The sequence below is a fragment of the Xenopus tropicalis genome, chromosome 8, assembly GCF_000004195.4.
Source record: "Xenopus tropicalis strain Nigerian chromosome 8, UCB_Xtro_10.0, whole genome shotgun sequence".
In the NCBI taxonomy this organism is placed as follows: domain Eukaryota; kingdom Metazoa; phylum Chordata; class Amphibia; order Anura; family Pipidae; genus Xenopus; species Xenopus tropicalis.
In genome coordinates this window covers 110,579,375-110,601,196 of record NC_030684.2, presented here as the reverse complement: position 1 = coordinate 110,601,196, position 21,822 = coordinate 110,579,375, and the positions used below count along the sequence as shown (strand labels likewise).

The following is a 21,822-nucleotide window of genomic DNA, read 5'->3' as shown; positions in this document are numbered from 1 at the left end:
TCCATCATATTTTAAAGTCATTAAGCACTTAGCATTTATAGGTGTTATTTTCTCTTTAACATCACAGTGGTAGACAGCTGACCCTGCCAAACACGGGTAAATTTATGGAGGGCAAATCTACCTGTAAAAGAGTAGTGGACAGCAGTACTATTTAAATAGTTAATGTTGGACCCAAAAATGTGCAACTGTTGTTCTGGGTGTATTGCTGTCCCAAGAGGCGAGACAGTCAGCGTTGAGGGCTCCTGACTGTCACTGCTTAATGATGTAATGGCGTCTGCCAGCAGTGTACATAGGATTAAGTTACGCTTACTGAAACCACTTCCAGATCCAAGCACAGCCCAGTGACAGCTGATACCCGGCATCACAGGTAAGTTATGTAGAAATGTCACACAATGCCAAGGGTCGAACTGAGAGCACTCGGGCATTGCTCATAGGGAAAGACTCAGAAACCCTTTATTTCCACATTTTATAGCGTTCTTTAAGATTTCTTTCAACTGCACAGTGCAATGAAACTATAAACCTGAGCTTGCAGAACATTTATTTTCAGAAGGGAAAACTAAGGGTCTTTACCTGCCAACAGTGGCCAATCTTTTTCTTACAGCTTATTTTTTCCTATAGCGTATAACGTAATGTGATATTTACACTTGCCAAAATTCAGCAGAAAAGACCTGTGCCCTGTGTGTCCCCTAGTTCAAGTGTCTTAAAGAATACAATGCCAATACACAATCCGGGAGATACACACTGCCTACATTTTTATTTATTGCAGTTATTTGATCTTTTCTATTTATTTATATTTTTTTTATATTTTTCTTCCATCTCTGTTATTAACTAAGGTATGTAGGCTGTGGGGAAGCAGTTTTTACATGAATAAGGGACTAAAGGTGGCCATACAAGGGGGTACTTGTTGATGATACATTTAGCTATAGAAAGCAATGCCAGTCAGAAGAAAAGGCCTGCAAGGTTTCTGTCTTGTATTAAAAGGGGCATGGATTCATGGGAGTTGTTCACCTTAAAAGTAACTTTCTGTATGATGTAGATTTGCGATTGGTCTTTATTTTTTTATTATTTGCAGTTTTTGAACTATTTGGCTTTTAGTTCAGCTGCTCTCTGGGTTGGACTTTCATCAGCTATATGGGTGCTAGGGTCCAATGTAACCTAGCAACCAAAGACAGTGGTTTAAAAGGGGGACAGGAATATGAACAGAAGAGTACCTAAATAGAAACATAAGTAATACAAGGTAACAATAGCAATACAATTGTAGCATCCCAGAGCAATAGCTTTTGGCTATTGTGTTGCTAATTGTGTGGCTAATTGCCATTCTATAACATACTAAAAGTTAATCTGAAGGTGAACCACCTCTTTGATCCTTATGCTTTACAAAGCACTGATACGGCCCATATAGAATATAAAGTACAGTTTTGGTCTCCAGTCCTCAAATGTGACATTAATAAAACAAGTCCAGAGAAGCTAACAAAGGGTATGGAAGGTCTTAGTTATGAAGAAAGGTTGGTCTGTTTACACACGAGAAGGGGGGAGATATGATAACTGTGTGTATATATATATATATATATATATAGAGAGAGAGAGAGAGAGAGAGAGACAGAGAGAGAGAGACAGAGAGAAAGAAAGAGATCTTACAATACGATACACTCAGAGGTTTTTTAGCAGTAGATCCTTATAGAGGGTGCCAGGTCATGCCTTAAGATTAGAAGAAAGGATGCTACATCTTTAGGGGCAAAGGGTTATTTTTTTATAGTAAGGTCTGTGAAGTTGTGGAATTCTTTCCCTGAAATGTTAGCACTGGCAGTGGAAGGAACCATCTGGGTTCAACAATTTGGACAGCTCTGTTGATGACATTGATCCTACATTAAAGGGGTTATGTAATAGAGGCACCAGGTGCAGTAACCCATAGCAACCAATCAGCAGGTAGCATTTACTGGTCGCCCGTTTAAAAGCAAACATCTTATTGGTTACTATGGGTTAGTGCCTTTTATTACATATAGGGGTTAGTCCATAAAAGAACCAGTTATAGATGTTAACACTACATATGCTGAAAGCAAGGAGCATTTTAACATTTTTCTTTAAAAGTATTTCACTATAGGCACTCATAGATAAGAGATTATCAGCTCAGGAATCTATTTCAATAAATATAAATATATATAAATAATGAAGAAAAACCCATGCCTGTATACTTTTATAAGCATGTACAGCAAAATATAGAAAAAATAACCTAAACAAAAATAATCTCTCTCTGTAAATAGCTCTTCAAGCCCCTTAAACTAGTTAGAAACTAGAGAACAGAAATATAATTTAAATGTATGTTACATTTTTCAGATGCAGATACTTGCTATTAAAGACAACTCTGTCACATCTAAAGCAGTTACTGGAACCCAATGTCTACTACTTGTCTCAAGGCTTGTATATACAACAGGCCAGGTATTCAGTATATGTACATATATTGACACTGTTTTACTGCAGCAAAGGGACAACATCTGTTTAGGTAAATGCAAAGCACCTTAAGCTAATGATCGGGGCATGCCTGTCAGTTCTCTCTGCAACCAATTCAGAAGTCAACTATCTAAATTGAAGCTGGGTGAGTAGACTTTAAAAAAGGCACAATGAACGGATTTATAAAAGCATACTTACACCAAAACAAATACATAGCGCAATAACTGCTTTGGTCAGTGAAAGTATGTACTTGAGGAAAAGCACATTATACAATACACATTTTATCAAAATTTATGCTGATTTTGATAAAACTTGATGCTCAAATGTCTTCATTCTTATTTATAACACTGTTTGCTATCTATCCCAACATACTGTGCAAGACTCTGACGTGCCAGGTCAGGGCAAAACAGCAAGCAAAGGCCGTTAGTTGTAGAACAGCACCAATGAGTACTACATCTGGGAGGTATATGGAGGTGATGGATGTCAAACATTAATGTGCCATCTAGCCTCCATGTTATGGACTGCAGCTATCATGGCACATTTAATCAACACAAAATCTACTGGGTCTGGACAGCCTCCAGTACTGGCTATGACCATCAATGTAGATTAAGCATTCAGCATAATGACAAGTGTCACTCTGAGAACATTTTTTACAGAGTCCCTAGCAAGGGCCTCGGCTATGGTGTAGGGCACTTTCCTAACCTAATAAAACGTGTTGCTTTTTCTCAAGTCTGCTCAAGAATCATATTCAATTCAAAAAAGTCAATCAAAATATTCTTCATGAATAAAGCTTGCAAGCTAAAAAACTAGTTACATCCAACATGATACATAAATATTTTTATATATATATATTACAACAATCTACACAGGCTTGCTATAAAAATAATATAAAACCTGGATCAACGGATTCAATTCAGTGCTTTCCAAGCAAAGTATTATGTCCAAGAACATATTTCTATGTATATATATATATTGTTCTCTCACTCTTTGTGTGTTTATGTAATATATATATCCCATTTGTACTAATAGCATGATGTGGATATATTGAATCAATATAATTATTTACATGTTATCTGTGCACAAAGTACAGTATAATTGTACAACACCTACATGTTGGATACTGTCATACAAAATAATGAATGTTTGCTGTGGTTATTACACTGATCTGACATAGCTCGTTGATAATAAAAGTATCGGTGCAAGCCGTAATGCCTGCTTATAGCCATTGCCTTTGCAGGTCCTCTGATTCCTCTTCCATGACTTTGGCCTCTTAGTTGGTGCTGACACTTGCTTCTTTCTGACGAAGCTTTTCTTTCTAGAGGAGACAAATGTAGATTTCAAATCAAGATTATTGTAAAACACAGGTATCAAGTAAGTACAGAACAATGCAACTCTTCTGCCAGTTAAGAAGATAATCTGAATAGCAAGGAAAATGTATTTTGCCCTTTTCTTTAATCACCTGCATGATAGCTATTACTTTAACCATCTTGAAGCTGCCTAACTGCAATGGCACACAATGAGATTTGTTGCTGGTGGGAAATCTGCACTACCCAAAGGTGACAAATCTCCTAAAAATGCCTTAACAAATACTAACCAGATCCCCGGATGTTAAACACATTACATGTGGTGATTCAGCTTAATAAAGGGAAAGAAGCCATTTTCGAGGTTACTAAATAACAAGACATTTTCAGGACATTTGTCGCACACGGTAGTGCAACTTGTGGTTGACAAATCTCCTTGTGCGCCACTGTCCTAAAAGTTGGTAAGTGGCTACTTTTTCAGATTTGATTTAGTCACTAGCACCTCAGAGGAAGTGGTCTTGTGGCCTCCCAATTGCATCTTTGCCTTTCAGACAGACCTCTGCTCCAGACATAACACAGAGACATCTCTCATTAAGGCTGCCTAATGACGTCTCACGATACAGACTGGATCAGATTATCACTCCTGCATTTGTGAAGATGCTAACTGTATAATCCTTATACAGTATAAATCACACTGTTAAGGGAAAAACACTCATTCATTATTTATCTATAATTATACACTTAATATGTATATATATATATAATCACAGCTACCATAGCTTCATTTGTTTGAAAGAGAATTTAAATCTAACATCTGCTACAAATACACTACAGATTTTTGAATACTAAAAAACTTTAGATCTTAACCTGGACAACATATGATGCAATGTATATTTGCATATCTATAAAATGAGTAATTTGCCTACAGAATTGCTCTACTATCCCCAAGGAATCAGAGTCCCACTCAGGGTTCCCAGCTTTTTAATACAAAACTGGGAGTGCACTGGAGACATGGCCAGGGGATCAAGCAAAGGCTTGCAATGGGTAGCACTGGAAGTATAACTAGGTAGGGTGCAGGCATAACTAAGTGGGCGAGGGTTTATACAACAAGGAGCTCACATTTACAGGCACATTAATTGCCACTTGCCTGTACTTTTGGAATACTGACTTTAGCTTGTGTCTGGCTAGGCCAGAGTGCAAACCAAGTCCCACACAACACAGTTTACTCAGCATTATGGTTCTCTGGACCAGCACAGTCATATGAAAGACAAGAGTACCCGGACATTTTGTTTTTCTGGCATGCTTTTACTACCACAACTGCCTCTAAGGAATGCATATGGTACAAGATAAATTTCCTAAACAGAATGTGAAGTGTTCACTGAAAATAACTGTTCACCTCTCCTTTCACTTGAATCTCAATTGGTGCAAGTGCTTTAATTCAGTAACAGAGCATAATACCTTAGTCACTACAGTGAGCTACATTGTGTCAATGACAGGCTCTGGAGGTCTGTGTATATATACATAACATTTCAATTATGATTATATACAAAAATATAATAATAATACATAAAAGCCACGAAAAACCTGTAAATTAAAGCCTTATATATGGTATTTAGTGATGTCATCAATTATAGTTGGTGCTTCATGATGTACTTTCTATCACAATTTCATATTGTAAAATATAAGGATATTAGAAGTCACCTCTGTATGAAATCACTCTGCCTTTGGTCTTCTGCCTTTATATGGTCCTGGAACTCTTCTGTGACTTGTAATGTCACATTATTCATTATATATTTATGTACGGCACTCTAAATTTCTTTCCAAACATGCTGAAATGATCTGCATATATCTGCAAATATGAACCCTACATGTATGCCATATCAATCAGGCCTTTATTCGTATAGTCCCTATGATAAGCTTAGTAGTTTAGCATGATGAACAATAATCTTTATCACATCAGAAATATGGTTACCAGACTTGCTGCAGGGTTAATCTTCCTGGTTTCAACTTTCTTTTCTGCTGTCAGTTTATTTACGGACTCCTGAGCCTGGCGAAGCCTAAAAAAATGGAGAAGTTTGCGATTAATTTCAAAGCCAATAAGGTGCTTATCTCACCACTCTCTAAATCAACAGAGAATAAGAAGGTATTGCAGCCACTAAAAATGCCCCAATCATAGGTCCTTGTTCTGCTTAACAATACTACTTCTTTTCACTCCTCTACCTCTTGTTTTTTTTTACCTCTTGTTCTGAAACAAGAGTGTATCTTGTATTTAAATCTTTCTGTAAGCCAAAGCTATTCGTAAAATATTAATATAACATATAATATAATGTTTCTTCCATTCGAAACAGTGCGGCAAAGGCTGAGTTATATGAAATCAGGTAAAATGGTTGGGGCAATCCATGATGTGCAAAGCACATCTTGCCATGTGGTTAGGGTAATGTGGCTGGTATAACAGCAGTTCATGACTGGACATAAGAAGAATACAGACAAGGACTAGTAGCTGTGTAGAAAAGATTGTCTTGGGATTTGCACAACTAGGAAAGAGATGTCTAGAAGGCAGAGATGGGTCTAAAAGATGAAAGAGCTAGTAAATGAAAAGCAGTAAAAACTGGGTAGTATAAGATTCTCAGAAAAAGACTTTGTGCCATTATGGGGAAAATGCATAAGTTTTTCACATTTGAATGCTCCTATAACAATAGACACAGCAGAGAGTAAGAAAGTAAGTATTGGCATTGTACTGTATTGCTGTGTCCATTTTTTACAGTGCCTTCTAGTCCTACTGTTTCTTCTGCAATGCATTCCTCTTTTATTAACTTATTGTAAGACCCCTGTTTGCTATATAATTATTGTATAGTGCCCATTTATATTTTGAGAAGCTTGATGCTGCAAGAAGGGATAGTACATGAACATTTTGGTTATATACAGCACTATCCTAGATGTTTTTTTATATTGTGGTGCCATACTCAATAGGTAGATGTGTATGGAGCAACAGAGAAAATATTGCATCAGAGATGTATGGTAACCATAAAAAAGAAAAAAAGTTGTATTATTGGAAACAAACACATGTATATACCCTAAGACAGGGCAGTCCAACCTGCAGCCCCCCCCCAATGTGTGGTCCCTCCACCCGTCTGGCTGCTGTGACTGCTTATCTTTGTGTAAACCTTAAATGTTCACCCCCTGCAATGTTCACAACTCAGGCTTAGACTGTAAGCACCAACATCGTCCACCTGTTCACACCTCAGACAGACAGTGCCAGCATTGTGTCACTCTATGTACTGCCTGCCCTATGCTGCCTGTGTGTGCCATACTCTGCCTGCCCTTTGCTACCTGTGTGTGGCATACTCTGCCTGCCCTATGCTGCCTGTGTGTGCCATACTCTGAGTGCCCTATGCTGCCTGTGTGTGCCATACTCTGCCTGCCCTATGCTGCCTGTTTGTGCCATACTGTGTCTGCCCTATGCTGCCTGTGTGTGCCATACTGTGCCTGCCCTGTGCTGCCTGTGTGTGCCATACTCTGCCTGCTCTATGCTGCCTGTGTGTACCATACTCTGCCTGCCCTATGCTGCCTGTGTGTGCCATAATAAACTTCTTTCTCATGTAAACGAAGGGTGATATGCCTTCAGTGGTTCTGTGGTTTAAAAAGGGGTGTAGTCAAAATTTACTTCCATTATTGGCCCTCCACTATGTAGGCCAGAAAAATTCCAGCCTCGGTACCACAGAAGTTGGACAGCACTGCCCTAGGACTTTCTGTGAATAATAACCCAAAATGCAAGTCACTAATTTTTGTTGATAATTGTCTTTTTTATATCTGATGAACCTGCTCCTTAATGTAGTTGCCATTTCAAGGCTTTTTGTGAAGGGGTGAGAGCAATGCAGGAGGCCTGGAAATCCAATATAATAATTAAAATCCTTGAAAACAGGGTTGTCCAATTTGCAACTCTACAGCTGTTGTTGATCTTTAACTTCCAGCATCCTCAATCATCCTTCTGCTGGAGGGCTGCAAGCTGCACATTCCTCATGTAAATACCATTTATCAGTTTGTAACTGCAATACTGACACTTTGTAACTAAGGGGCGCCAATGAGGCCTCATTTTTCATTTCCTATAAAGAACACTGGTTTAAATGCAAAATATTAACCATAAACATACAGGACCATGACATAATTTTAGACACATGTTGTGGTGTATTTTTTACTCTGTACTTAAGTGTAAAAATATCGCAGTGCCTGAATCATAAAGGAAAAGCATACTCAGACTCATGCCTAACAACTCAATTCTAGGAAAAGCAGAGAAAAAGCCAACTAATTCTAGTGAATGTGGAATATTTGTAGAAACTGTGTGCTACAGTATTCACAAACAGCCCTTGTGTCACTCAGCAGCAGGATATCTAATGAATACAGGCTGGCTGTCAGCTCTAAGAACGTATTGTTAAAAGAGTCTAATAATCAGTGTTAATGTTAAACTCTGCAGATGGTCCCTGCAACAATTACGTCCTGTAGACCTTGCTTCACATTCTAGGAAAAATGCAAGATGTTATCAGCACAACCCAGATCAGAACTGGCTTCCAGCTCTTTTATTGTATATATATTTACTTATTCAGATCTGATATTATGCACTCAGTCAGTTCAAGCATGCCTTTATATATATATATATATATATATATATATATATATATATATATATATATATATATATTTATTTTTTTTACTGCTTAACAAATGGGGCTGCAGCACCTTGCAGACAAATGTAAATGTTAAAGAGATGCTGACACTTTCCTAAAAATTGCTATGCCATCCCAAAGGGGTGGCACTTTTAAAAAAGTGGTTTAATAACTAGGGCTGCTCCTTACTACCACAGAGGAAAGTTGCCAGCAACCCAATTTCAAAAAGTGATTTGGCCTTGAAAATACAACATATTTTAGCAATTCCTCAGAAAGCCAAAGCTGATAAGTGTTGAATACTGCATTTTCACACTTTTCCAAAACTACCCGAGTAATTTCACTCCCATCAGCATCAGTAAGGTGTAGTTAATAAAATACTGGAGATTCATTTTATTGCCCAGGACCTCAGGAAAATGTAGGGCCCTCTGGTTCTTTTGTATGGGTATGTTTCAGCTGTTTAACCACTACACTGCAGCTTGCTAAAGCATGTTATTAGCAAGTATGCCTTACTTAATAAGCCCTCTTAAAATGCCTACGTGCTGTTTGAGCTTCAAATTAAATTCCTATACAAGCAGAATATTCACCCCAGCACGTGCATTTACCCACCTTCAGAGGGAAATTCCTCATCTAGTTTATACCCCTGTAAAGAATGTTGTGCAAAATCATCTGGAAATTTTTGCATTAAGTATGGTGCCACTTAGAAAGCATGTCTTGCTCTCCTACAGAAGCTTTAAATGTCCCAAAGGAGGATGCCCATTCCGCTCCAAACTATTAAATGCATCTGGTTACCCTTTTCCCACCGCGCTGTGTTACACTGTTTAAATCTCTTAATTGATTTATTTTAGTCAATAAAATAAATGCCACAGCAGCTCATGCTGCTCAGTTTCCAGTTTTACTGCGGAATGTGTCGTTCGGCCGACATTAAAGTGGGAAAAGATCAGGATAAAGGGCTGAGCCGTAATGTGCAGGAATCAACAGGATCTTTATTAGCACCATATAAAAAGATGCTTAATACCCAGGCAGCTCAGCAGTAATGCCGGCGGCCACCTAGGCTTGCAATTGTACATATACATGATATATATATATATATATATATAAAGTATATATATATATAAAGTATTTTCTCTTTCTTGCTCTCTCATTTACCTTACACAGTAATTTTGTACACTCCCACTTGATGATGTCATACTGGTTTTTTGGCGCCATTTTTTGGGTTTAATTAGGGGATTTGTTTGACACTGAGTCACTTTGAGAAAGGCTGCTGCGCCAGCCGAAACGTTAGTTGTTTGACCAATAAATTATTTCTTTATTTTTCATAAGTCCTGTGAGTGCGGAGTATCTTTTCTGCAGTATATATATATATATATATATATATTAAAGACATAATAAACAAAATAACATCAATCCATTCTGTACTTATTCTATTGTTCTAACCCATATATCTCCATAGCAGCAAGTACCAGTAACTTACATTTTACTTTACATTTTTACAACTTTACATTTGCACTTTAAATGTGTTGTTATAAGAAAAAAAATCTGGTTCTGCCAGCACATCTGGAACCAATGGGTTAATACATATGCACCAAAGTCCTTCCTCTGAGTCACTGATTTTTTTTTATAGGTGAAATTTATAAAGTTTCCTAATCTGCAGCAGATGACATTATCACACAGTGGATACCTTCGTCAGTAAAATATATCCTTTTGGCTTTCTGTCTTATTTTGTAGTGTTCTGATCAAATGATGTAAGGTAGCTACAGATGTAGCTGACATAACAGGTTAAACACAGATAACACTGTTTCCTATGTGAACAGCCTGTTGTAAAAATTGTGGACCATGTGGCTCAGCATTAGAAACAAACCTACTTTTTTGCTATTTTCAAGTGGGAGGCTAAAAGTTGCACGTGCAGTGAAGGCATGATCTGTTAAACCTAAACTGTATGTGATGAAAAAACTCACTCACTGTATTGCTAAACCAAAGCACCGATTAATCTTTTGTTTTTTAAGAAAAAAAACATTATTTAATACATAAAGTTCCATGTTATTTGGCGTTTTGCTCGTTGACCACTGGATCACAGAATGGTTATGCTCAGCCCTGGAAATGATATACCTTGTGAGTACTAGTTAATGACCATATGGCTTTGAAGTTCTACCAACGACACTCCCTTTTCATATTCTTTTGCAGTTGCTGAACTCTCTTCTGCACAAGATATATTTTGGGGACCCACTCTAAACAGCATGACCCAGTTTTGGGGCGTGAACAATGGGTCATATGCATTATAGCTAACATCTGATAAACACTCAAACCCTTTGACATTTTGCCCAGGTTTTCTCAAGCATGTGCATATGTTGTGACTCTCTTATATTGGGCTGTGATACTCCAGAATGATAATATGTAGCCACAGTTACTTATTAATGGCACAAAATATATCCTCAGTTTTAAATATGACACTCGCTCCATCAGCTTTGACCACATCTGCTCAGCATCGACCAAAGCAAAAAGGTTAGCAAGATCCATAGCTTACGATGCTTTTTAAAGAAAAACAAGAAACCGCTCCGTGTTAACCATAAAACAGGAGGCTACTCGGCTCTAACTGTTTAGACCAATACCCGACTCAATCTGTGTAACTCAGACACCAAAGAGAAAAAAAAATCTGGTCCAAATTAGCTGAGGTCTCCTTTCATTTTACTAGCAAGTAATTGGGAGTGGTAAAGAAAAGTGTAACTTATCAGATCTGGCGTGTTTATCTTTTCGTGAGGACAGACGGCCGCTAGCGGGTTCCCTCTGGAGCCCTGGGGGGGAATCACCTTCCCTTGATGTCCATTTGATCCGAAAAGAAAACAAAGGCGCCTGTGGAATGAGTATGTGTAATTTGGGTGTCCCAGATGCTGTGTAATGCAAGTAAGGCTTTGATTGGAAACGTACCTTTCCGTGGAGAGGACTTTGCTCTCTCTTTTCCACACACTCTTGAAGTCACCGCAGAATTCGTACCACAAGACAAAGAAGGAGTTGGGGGTGATCTCTTTATCATTGCCCTTTGGCTTACATCCAAAATATCCAATTGTTTCTTCAAACCTGAGGGTGATAGATGTTTTATCAGCAAACAAGAACCCCTGGGGAAATGATATGTTTCTATGCCCCCCAAACTCCACCCATTGCTTTTTCCTCTCCGAGAAAGGCTTGTTCTGGCTTTAAAGGAAGACAAAAAGGAAAGAAAAAACTTCCTATAATCAGAAAAACATTATTATAATAATCCCCTGCCTTTCCTTATGCTCAGAAAAGAAAACAAATAGGCAGGTATAGCGGAAGGCTTCAGCACAAGATAAAATAAGGGAGTGCCGTCCAACTTATTACATGCAGTGGGCCAATTATTTCTCATACAGCATGTTCAAGGGCCCAATTAAAGGAGAACTAAACCCCCCTACCTACAACAGCTCCCTTAACTGCCCTCCATTGCCCCCCCTCACCTCTCCCCTCCCGCACAGACTGTCTATTTGGATACTCTTTGGGTGAACTGCAGTTGCTTCTGCAGGATCTGTGTCGGTGAAGAGCATTGGAATGGACAGAAGATGGCGTCTGGGAACTCTGCTGTGCAGCTTTGTTTTTAGTTCAGGATTTCAAGTAGGGGCACCTTTCTACGTAACAGACAGGGAAAGAGAGGTGAGGGGGGCCGATTGAGGGTACTTAAGGGAGCTGTTGTAGGTAGGGGGCATTTAGTTCTTCTTTAAATTAAAATAATGATGTCATAAAGCTAAATATATGTAGACATGGAGCAGACTGAGGGCCATAAATATACTTTGGAGGGCCTCAAGTTGGATGGCCCAGAATTTTTGTTGCTATTATTTGCTATCCGGAAATATAATTATATGAATGCAACTCTGACCATATAAAGAACAGCAATTAATTTACAAAATTACCACATAGTTTTCTATAGACAGGTAAAATTCATTCACACAGCCGCCCTCTGCATACTGTATGTATTCTCATCTGCACTGAAGGCCCTTTGCTGACCTATAATTCATTTCTGCTGTGTATTATGTTGCCGGCTAATTTAACAGACATCCCCTTCGACAGGGTATATGGAGTCAATGGTGCATATTTATTATGTGAGTGATATTAGAGTTTGCCAGAGTGAAATTCCACTGATCTCTTCTCATTTATGTGGGAGATTTAAAGAGCTATATATCAATAGGTGATACTGAAAGTTCACCCTTTGATAAGTACACCTTATTTGAATGCCTTCCATAGAAATGACTAGAGAGTGGCAGATTTCCAGCTCTGCTTTTACTCTTTAATATGCATGCCTCAATTCCTCTTTGCAGTCTATCATAAGTATATATACCACCAAACAGCAAACAGCTTCATATGGTGCAGCACAGAGCAGAAAAATGCAAGTTGTGGTGCTAGTTTTACTTTGGCGATGTGTGAACGGTGTTAGGGCACAATTAACTAGGCATAAATTTGTTGCACATATAGGCACAACATGATGAGGGATTAATTCCATATATCCCTTGCACCCCTAGGCCCTGTCCTTTGCACAATTTTGTGCTTCTTTACTTGCATTTGAAATGATAATGTCAACACCAATCAGCAGGTCTTTTTGAGCTCTTTGTAGTGAGTGAGGTCCAGATATCTGGCTAAGGTACTACCTTATTGCCACCTCTAACTCATTTGTTTTCTTACCACTTAAGGTGGCCATACACTTTACAATTACGAGGAAAGATCATTCCCACCCTTCACTGACGTACAGGGCTGAATCGTCAGATATGGAGGTAGAAACAATAGGGATTCTACCCCTATCTAATGATTCAGCTCTAAACGCAGATTTTGTTTGGACGCTTTTAATGGTGCCTGATTAAACTTTCTCGTCCTGCTTTTGCGATATTGGTCATCTTGTCGATACACCATACACACACCAAATATCGTACAAAACCTAATTTTGTGTGATAATATTGGTGCTTGTATGGTCAGCTTTAAAGGCAACTTAATACAGGTTGAAAAGAATAAGTATGATTTCTGAACAGCATAAAACTACAGCTTAAAACTAATTTGATTATTGCCATTACCTGTTTTGTGATCTGGTCAGTTTACTTTCTTCTGTCTTATATTCTTCTTTGGCTGTAAAAAAAAAAAAAATAAAAATCATGAGCACTATGACGGCTTACAATAAAAGACAAGGTTTTGCTGTAACAATAAAGCGTTTCAAGGTCAGTGGTAATTGTAATTCACACTAAACAAAGCGTACATTGGAGCTCTCTCAGAGCAAGCTTCACTTTATCATTGTTTTCTACATACTTTGTAACTCATTTCCTTAACACTAAACAAAACCTCATGTCTACTTCAGGGCTGCTTCGAAAAATGTGATCTGCCAGCTAGTGATTAATTCTGGGATATAAATCAGAGTGCAAATTCCATCCTGTCTACTGTGGAGAATTTAGGAGAGTAAAAAGTTGGTCTATTATTATTCATTCTTGCTAACATTAACCAGCAAATTCCATACAGCAATCTAGGTTGTACAGCCAGTGTACACTCTGCAGGTTAATATAATTCTAACTTAATGCATTGCTGCAGAAGTTGTGCAAATTCATGAGTAAATTTCCAAATATACATTCCCAATATGTGTTATATATAAACAATGCTGGGGTCTTATATTTATTTGTTAATGTAATTGCAAATTGCTCTTGAGAGCAGTATCTGACTACTGTCCTTTTCTGTTCTCTGCCCTGGTGGTTCTGACTTTTTGTAGCAAAAGGCAGCTGATTATCAGACTTCTGAAGAAGCATCTAAGGCTAATTGTAAGCTCTTTTGGGCAGGGTTCTCTTCACCTCTTGTATCGGTTATTGATTGCTTTATATGTTACTCTGTATGTCCAATGTATGACCCCACTTATTGTAGAGTGCTGCGGAATATGTTGGCGCTTTATAGATAAATGTTAATTATAATAATAATTACATAGTTTCACAAGACAGAACTATCAGTGCATATAGGGACAGATACTGCTTTTAAGTGCAGTTACATTTACAAAAAAACCTCATGGACATTTTGTAATGAATGTATACTGCAAAGTTTTTAGAAATTATATTTTCATACACAAGACAAACTCTTCACCAAACACTTTAAGACTATAAGATTGAATATATCAGTCTGTATTTTTTCAACAGTATTTATTTAACCTGGGTTTTAGATAACTCTCTCAATTTTAAGTAGTGTGCTATGTGTAATTCATTGATGTTCATAGGCAATATGTCTCTCCTGCACTTCAACCTCAATAGTATAAAGCACATTTTCACTCTGGAGCACATTATGCTATTTATTCAGAATAAAAGGCAGGCAGTACTCTCTGTATTTATCAAGTGCATTCTTCCCTGTCAGAGCCCATACTTGCTTCCACAGTTTGTCTCTGACAATGCCTTTCTCTTTTATATTCCATCAGACCTTACATCTGCCTCTCTCTCTTGTATTTGGCTCTAAGTAGTACCCTCTCAGTGCTGTGTAGTCAGTGCCCCCTCTGCTGTTTTTGGAGCACAGCTCTGTACATTACAATTTTTCACATATCCTGCCAGCACCAGCATCTGTGTCTGCTGTGTACAAAAATAATGGGATTAAACTGTTTGACGTATTTATATAAATATAAAATACTTCCACTCCCAAGTAAATTATGTTATATACTGTGTATACATTAAAATTGCTTTTTATACCATGACATAAGTTGACATATTGCATTTCCTTTTCTTTTCATATGGCTCATTTGTACTAATGACTTTGTAGGTAGTAACCTTTATGCAATGAAAACTAAAACAAGGGGCTTGTTTACTAAAGAGCAATATGTGTAGTTGCCAGAGAAGCCAGCAATAAATCTACAAAAACACATACTGACGGTGTCTAAAAGTATGCATCTGCTATTTACACGTAGGATCCCCCTTGTAACAAGGGAGTAAAGCAAATGACCCTGCTTTTTCTAACCCTTTGGAAACAGAGCAAGAAGTAAAGCACAAATGCATGTTTCATGTCCTTATAATGAATATATAAGGTAGACACCTGAAGAGACCTCAGCTCCCATCCTCTGTAAGGGTGTTTAACTGAACAATTTTCCCCTTCCCCCTGCATTGTGGCTGCTGGTTAGGGAGCAATTTCTAAATCTGTGCGTTACCCTATCATCATAGGATAAAATGTTGTGCCCTATATGTAAGTATGAGCATAATCCCTCCGCTTGGGCATGGTTTGTGCAAAGAAAAAAAAAAGACTAAAATTCTGACTGAATTCAGCCAGTCACAGGGAGGTACTCTTCAGTAGTGAGGAGCAGAATTTTTGCCAGGTTTGGCCATGTAAAAACACCCATAGAGTCCAATGGCCACAAAAAAAAGTCACACAACATGGAAAAAGTTAATACAAATTCACTACTCTTGAGTGAGTGGAACACTTTTGTTGTATTACTATCTTCAACCAATAGATGGCGTTGCATAGATGTACCTTCAAACAATCAAACAATCAGATCTTTGTAGGCTGTCCCTGAGTACAGCTGTTTAAAAAAGTTTTCTCTCATTATGTATGTATTAAACTTGTAGGTTTTTAATTTAGGTTAATATTATATGCATGAAAAAAAGATGCGTCTGCGTACTGAAATCATTCTGAATTCCAAAAGCTGATAATACTCAGATCTGGACTGGGAGTCAAAATAGGCCGAAGCATTTCAAGAACACAGATGCCCAAACAGCTCCCCACCAGCTCACTAAATAGTGACTGTCTATGGCATCTTACAGCAGCCCCTCTGGCATTTGCCAGAATCCACAGATTGCCAGTCCAGGCCTGGCAACATTTAAAGAAGAAGCATGACATTGCAAATGCCTATGAAACCAAATGAATGCTGAAATGAATATCTATTTAGCAGATATTAGTGATCACATTTTCTGAAGCCAAAAGATGGCTTTAAATATATAGATTTTTCATAATGGCACTTGTAAGAGTCAATGGTAAAACGATTTGACAAAATGACTCATGGAGCAATTAACAGAGAACAGATTTATTCACTCAGCGCAGTGTTTGAAACATTGGTGGATGTGTTCTGAGTCTATTTACAATTATCTTTAGCCTGCTTCAGCCCTGGATATTCTGAGATACACATTTCTGTCTGACATATTAGATACACAGACTGAGTTATGTAAAAGTTCTGCTTTGTGTTTTATATACACTGTGCCCCATTTGCCTTAAACCCAAGGCTCTCCAACTCTTATGTTCATATTATTAAAATAATGTTGTGGCTTCCAAGCTTTCTCTTTAGTTAGTTCATATCTTGGGGATGCAATAGTGTTTAGGCTAATCCCATATGGGGTAGATTTCAGCCACTGGGGTCAAAAATACCCACAATCACCATCTGACACCTCCTCATTCAATTCAATGGAAGGCAGATAAGGCAATTTTTGCCCCTTTTGCATTAACTGAACTTGTGTTATGTACCATAAGCCTTAGGGCACATGTAGCCAATGATAAAAAAAAACTTTAATAACTTTTTCAAGAAAATAATGAATATTTGTATATAACTGTATGACTTACTATACTATTTTGATTTGTCCAAGATCAGTGACAGGTTTTATCATTTAGCAGAAGTTTCTGATTTTCTCCCATACAAACACCTTTCATTACTCCATCCATGCAGAAATCTCACCTTTGTTTAAAAAAGATGACATCTTGTCCTTAAATGGCTGGATATTCTCTTTAGGCGAGTCTTTTACCACTGCTTTCAACTGTTTCTCACACACTGTATTGGGAAGAGATATCACACACAGGATTAGTCTTTGTGTATTTGCACTTAATATCTGTCATGATGGCTATAGTCCCTGGGCTTTATGTTTCACAAGTAACATTACTTATGGTGCTGTCAAATGGAGCAGTTTTTTAGGGGAACTAAAAAAACCTCTGTGAGTGGAGAAAGGTTATGGGCATATCTTAGTAGCTTAATGCACAGAATGTCTTAATGTCCTATATATATATATTGATAATGGGTGAGTGCAACCTCTTGTTGCTGTCTATATGAATTTTGTGGTCACAGCTTCATTGCACCCCCGTCTTATGGTTTAAAATATAGCGGTAAAACTTCTTAAATAAAAGTGAGTGTGGACTGGCCAGACTTGGGATGACTTTGACGTAGTTGGCCAGCTTGAATATATTGCAATATATGGACAAACAATCCCTGTTCTGCTTAAAGGGGAGGGCATTTCTTGGAAACTTAATGCACAGAATGTCTTAATGTCCTATATATACTGATAAAGTGTGAGTGCAGAGGATCTATTGTTGTTGTCTATTATGTAAATATGCATATGAAATATGTAAATAATAATAATAAATTCTAATTTGTGAGTCTTAACTCTGAGGCATGACAAAGCAAGAAGTAACTTTACTTCTCCAAGATACTGCCTTTTATTTCAGACTTCTTGATTTTGGGTATTGCTAACTCTATCTCTCAATTTAGGGAAAAAAATGATGATGGTTATACATTCTATAGCAGTTGCCACATTCAGTGAGCATAAATGCATTTTACCATATGACACCAAATATTATAATTTGTTATTCCTGCTTCTTCCTGGACATTAATATTTGGCAATGTTGATGAGGACAAAGGTTAAATTATTGTAATTGTGAGGCAATTATTGCCACCAATCACCAATTGTGGGACTAAGTAAGTTATTAAACTAATTAAACTAAAGGATAGCTGTTATCCAGAATGCTTGGGACCTATAGATTTCTATAATATGGATCACAAGTCTTCTAGAAATCATTTAAACATTAAATAAACTCAATATCAACAGAGAAAAAATAATCATTTCTAAAAATGTGAATTATTTAATTAAAATAGAGTCTATGGGAAATGTCTTTTCCATAATTAGGAGATTTCTGGATAACGGGGTCCATACCTGTAAATATTGAGAAAGCACAGTGAGACATAATTATATCTTTGGGAATGTCCTCTATAAAAAACTTTTAGAAATAGTGTATAGATCATGAGAAAAGATGCTATCTATAATATTATCAATCAGTTTATAATGTTAATGAGTGCATAGCAAGGATTATCACCAACATGGCTTGCTAATACTGAATGGTGGAACTGTTTGCCAGATGCCCCTTGTTTTTATTACTGTTCTTCATTTTGATAGCATAATTATGAACACTAAATGCAAAGTTCCTTTGAGTCTGCCAGCCTTATTAAACAGCTAACCAGAAGGTTCTTAAGTAAATTTTTCTCCTAATAAATATTTGTGCACATTTTTTGAATTGAAGTGGATGATTATGTAAGGCATCATTTTTTAAGGATTGGGTGATTTCAATGAATTGGTGATTGTGATTAACTGTGATAATTAATTGCTTTTTTTATTAACTCAGAGACTCAGAGCAATAAAATACTTATGAAATGTTGAGCTGAGCCAAAATTACTGAATGTTTACATGACACAATTTTTAGTTAAATTATTCTTTCTTGCCTATTGCACTGCCTAATATAAAAGGGCAAGTAACTTCTCTAATATTCAAGTTCATCAGCCAACAAGGATTTAGTAAAACAGACAGACTTTCCCTAAGTCTACTTAAAGTAATCACTTTTTTAATTGTATTGGACCTATAAAATCTAACTACTGATTTGTTGCTATGAATACTAAACACAAGGAAACTTTGCCTCTGTTAAACAACTTAATTTTCAATTAGTAATAATTTGGATACTAAAATCCTAAAATATATTTATGAAAGGCATATGCATTATGCTATTTTTTAGATAGCAACTGTATATAGGGATTAAAAGATTAAGTTATTATCTAGTTATATTGTAACTATTTTTATGCAGCTCTATAATCAGAAAATATAAGCAGATCTGGTAAGAAGCACAATCACTTTGTTCTTCCCAATGATTTTCATTATATTATTTAGGCTATGGCCACCCGTGACTGTTTATTCGCCTGATCTGCATACTCTTACATTTCCGCACCAAAACCAGTTCTGTGTGCCTTTGCACAGGCTGACATTGTGCCTTTCCCTGCAGATACATCAAGAAGTGGATGCCAGCAGATCAGCTGTTTCTCCATATGTGTTAAACACAGAAGAAGAAACAGCTTTGGGTGGCATCAGCCTAAGAGATACTTTTATGCATGTATCTGTTTTTAATTGTACCCATGGCCTGATGTTGCATAGGATTTAGACACTGAAACCAGCCCTCTAAACTGTCACTTATCTCTTTGTAAACCTTGAGCAGGTTCCCTCTATAGACTTCCAAAGGTCTGAATGTAACTTGAATGAGTCTATGGCAGTATAATGGAGAAAAGAGAGACTTATAACAGATTTATTAAGTGTGAATTTACAGCTCCCTACAGTAAAACTCACCCACTTTCTATTCAGTTCCTAGGGGATTATGGGATTTTTAGAAGCATTTTTATAAATTGGTGAACTCTAACCAGCCATTGATAACTACGCTTCTAAAAAAATCCCATAGGGATGAATAGAAAGGGTATGTTTTCCTGTAGTGAGCTTTAATTTCAGAATTAATATGTCTGCCCCCTAGTTGCTCTGTTTACAGGTAGCTTGGTTACAGACTAGGCAGCAGCATCCCTGATTTTTAATCAGAATGAGAGGGCATTAAATGTAAATACGGGGTACCATTGCAGAGCTGTTAGCGTGCCGCCAAAATTCCCCCCCCCCATACCCAGAAGTGACATCATGCAAATGTGCAAAATTGCTGCTGGGGACAGCATACCCCTTGTGCTAAGGAGGCTCGGGTGTCAAAACCCCGGGCCTAACACTTGAAACCAGAAAGGCTCCTATTCCTTATTCAATTTTCATATGAGTGGGGAAAGCAGTGTGCTCACCGATATCCAAAGGTGGTCTGGGTGCTCAAGGCCCCGAACCCGTAGCTGAAGGGTAGATATCATCAAAGAAGAAGCAGGACGTATAGCACTCCGGACTGCCAGGGTCTGCTAAAACATGATCTTTATTTCTTCACATTAAAAACAGGTGCCTGACGCGTTTTGTGCATTAGTGCACTTATTCATAGGCAAACATACACAGTAATGAATTGACTTAAATAGAGGAAGTGGTCTGACGACATCACAGAAACCACACCTCTCCCAATTTAACAGGATAAAAAACAGTGAGAAATAAATCATGACAGATTCACCCAAACAGACCCTGTTAGAGATTGAATAGCCCAATCAAATTAAAAACTAATTGAAATTTAACCTTAATTTTAATTCATTGATTGGTCCAACAGTTGGACTTTTTTTTTTTTTAATTTTTTTATTTTATGTATATATTATACCTATTATAACTATCGGAGCATCATTCATAATAAATGTAATAAATAAATAAATAAATATATATAAACTATCAGAATAATTGATTGGTATATATTATAATACAAGTAAAAAGCTCATTAAAGATCAGAAATATAAATTCGAAATTCTAAATATAACAACTAACATCAAATGCTGAATTTAAACCAGCGGGGTGGCGGGTGTTCAAAATGAATATCCATTTCATTTCTAGAAGTAACAACTTAGTGAGTTTATCAGAATCCCTTTCATCAGGCATGACTCTATCAATAACTTAATAACATAAAATGTCTAACTACTGGGCTACTTTCATTACTAGAAACTATATGTCTAATATGTTCCCACATTCTATTTTTTAGGGGACGAGTAGTGCAGCCAACATATTGAGTTTTACAGTTCAAACAGGTCAGCAAATATACTACAAATTGTGTATTGCAGTTAGCATAGAACTGCATATCAAACACTCTACCAGTCACTGAACTACAGAAACTAGTGGAGCGCCTGATGTAAGTACATGTCACACATTTTTGTGACCCATAGCAATAAGTTCCTTTTGTTTCAAGCCATGTCTTTTTCGTGGGTTGTGATCGCCACAAAATGGGGGAGAGGACGTTGCCCAAAGTAGGGGCTCTACGTGCAACGACTCTGCATCCATCCCGCAGGATAGTGGCCAGATCAGAGTCATTGTACAACACAGGGATAAGACTATTAACTATACCTCTAATTTTGTAAAACTGATTACTAAAACTCGTAACTAAAATTGGTAATTCCCTCTTAGTGTTAGCTATACTTACACTGAAACCATGCCTTTTCTCATGATTCTTATTGCTCCTATCCACAATATTATGATCAATTGCTTCAGCTGCACTCCTAGTCAAACCACCTGAAGTGCATAATAGATCTGACCTCTTAGTGCGCAGAACTTTAATAAAGGCCGTAGATAAAGACCTAAGGGTGTAACCCCGGTCTAAAAACCTATCTCTCAACAGGCAAGCTTGCTCAACAAAAGCGCCTGATGTACTACAGTTTCTACGTAAGCGGATGAACTGTCCCAAAGGAATACCTTTGAACAAATGGCTTGGGTGGCAGGAATCCACCCTCAACAGGGAAT

The 21,822-nt window shown here is 37.4% G+C and overlaps 1 protein-coding gene across 5 annotated transcripts in view; it reads right to left on the bottom strand.

The window, feature by feature from the left end:
- Positions 1-793: 793 nt before the first annotated feature.
- fmn1 (formin 1) overlaps positions 794-21,822 on the bottom strand; it is a 122,844-nt gene continuing 101,815 nt past the window's right edge. For 2 of the 5 annotated variants that reach the window (XM_031890237.1, XM_012968078.3), the window contains 4 exons: positions 17,070-17,162; positions 13,474-13,525; positions 11,333-11,482; positions 9,733-11,257 (listed from right to left, as the gene is read on the bottom strand). In XM_031890237.1, coding sequence (XP_031746097.1) covers positions 11,071-11,257; positions 11,333-11,482; positions 13,474-13,525; positions 17,070-17,162 — 482 coding nt within the window. In that variant the 3' untranslated portion in view covers positions 9,733-11,070. 5 annotated transcript variants of the gene reach the window in all.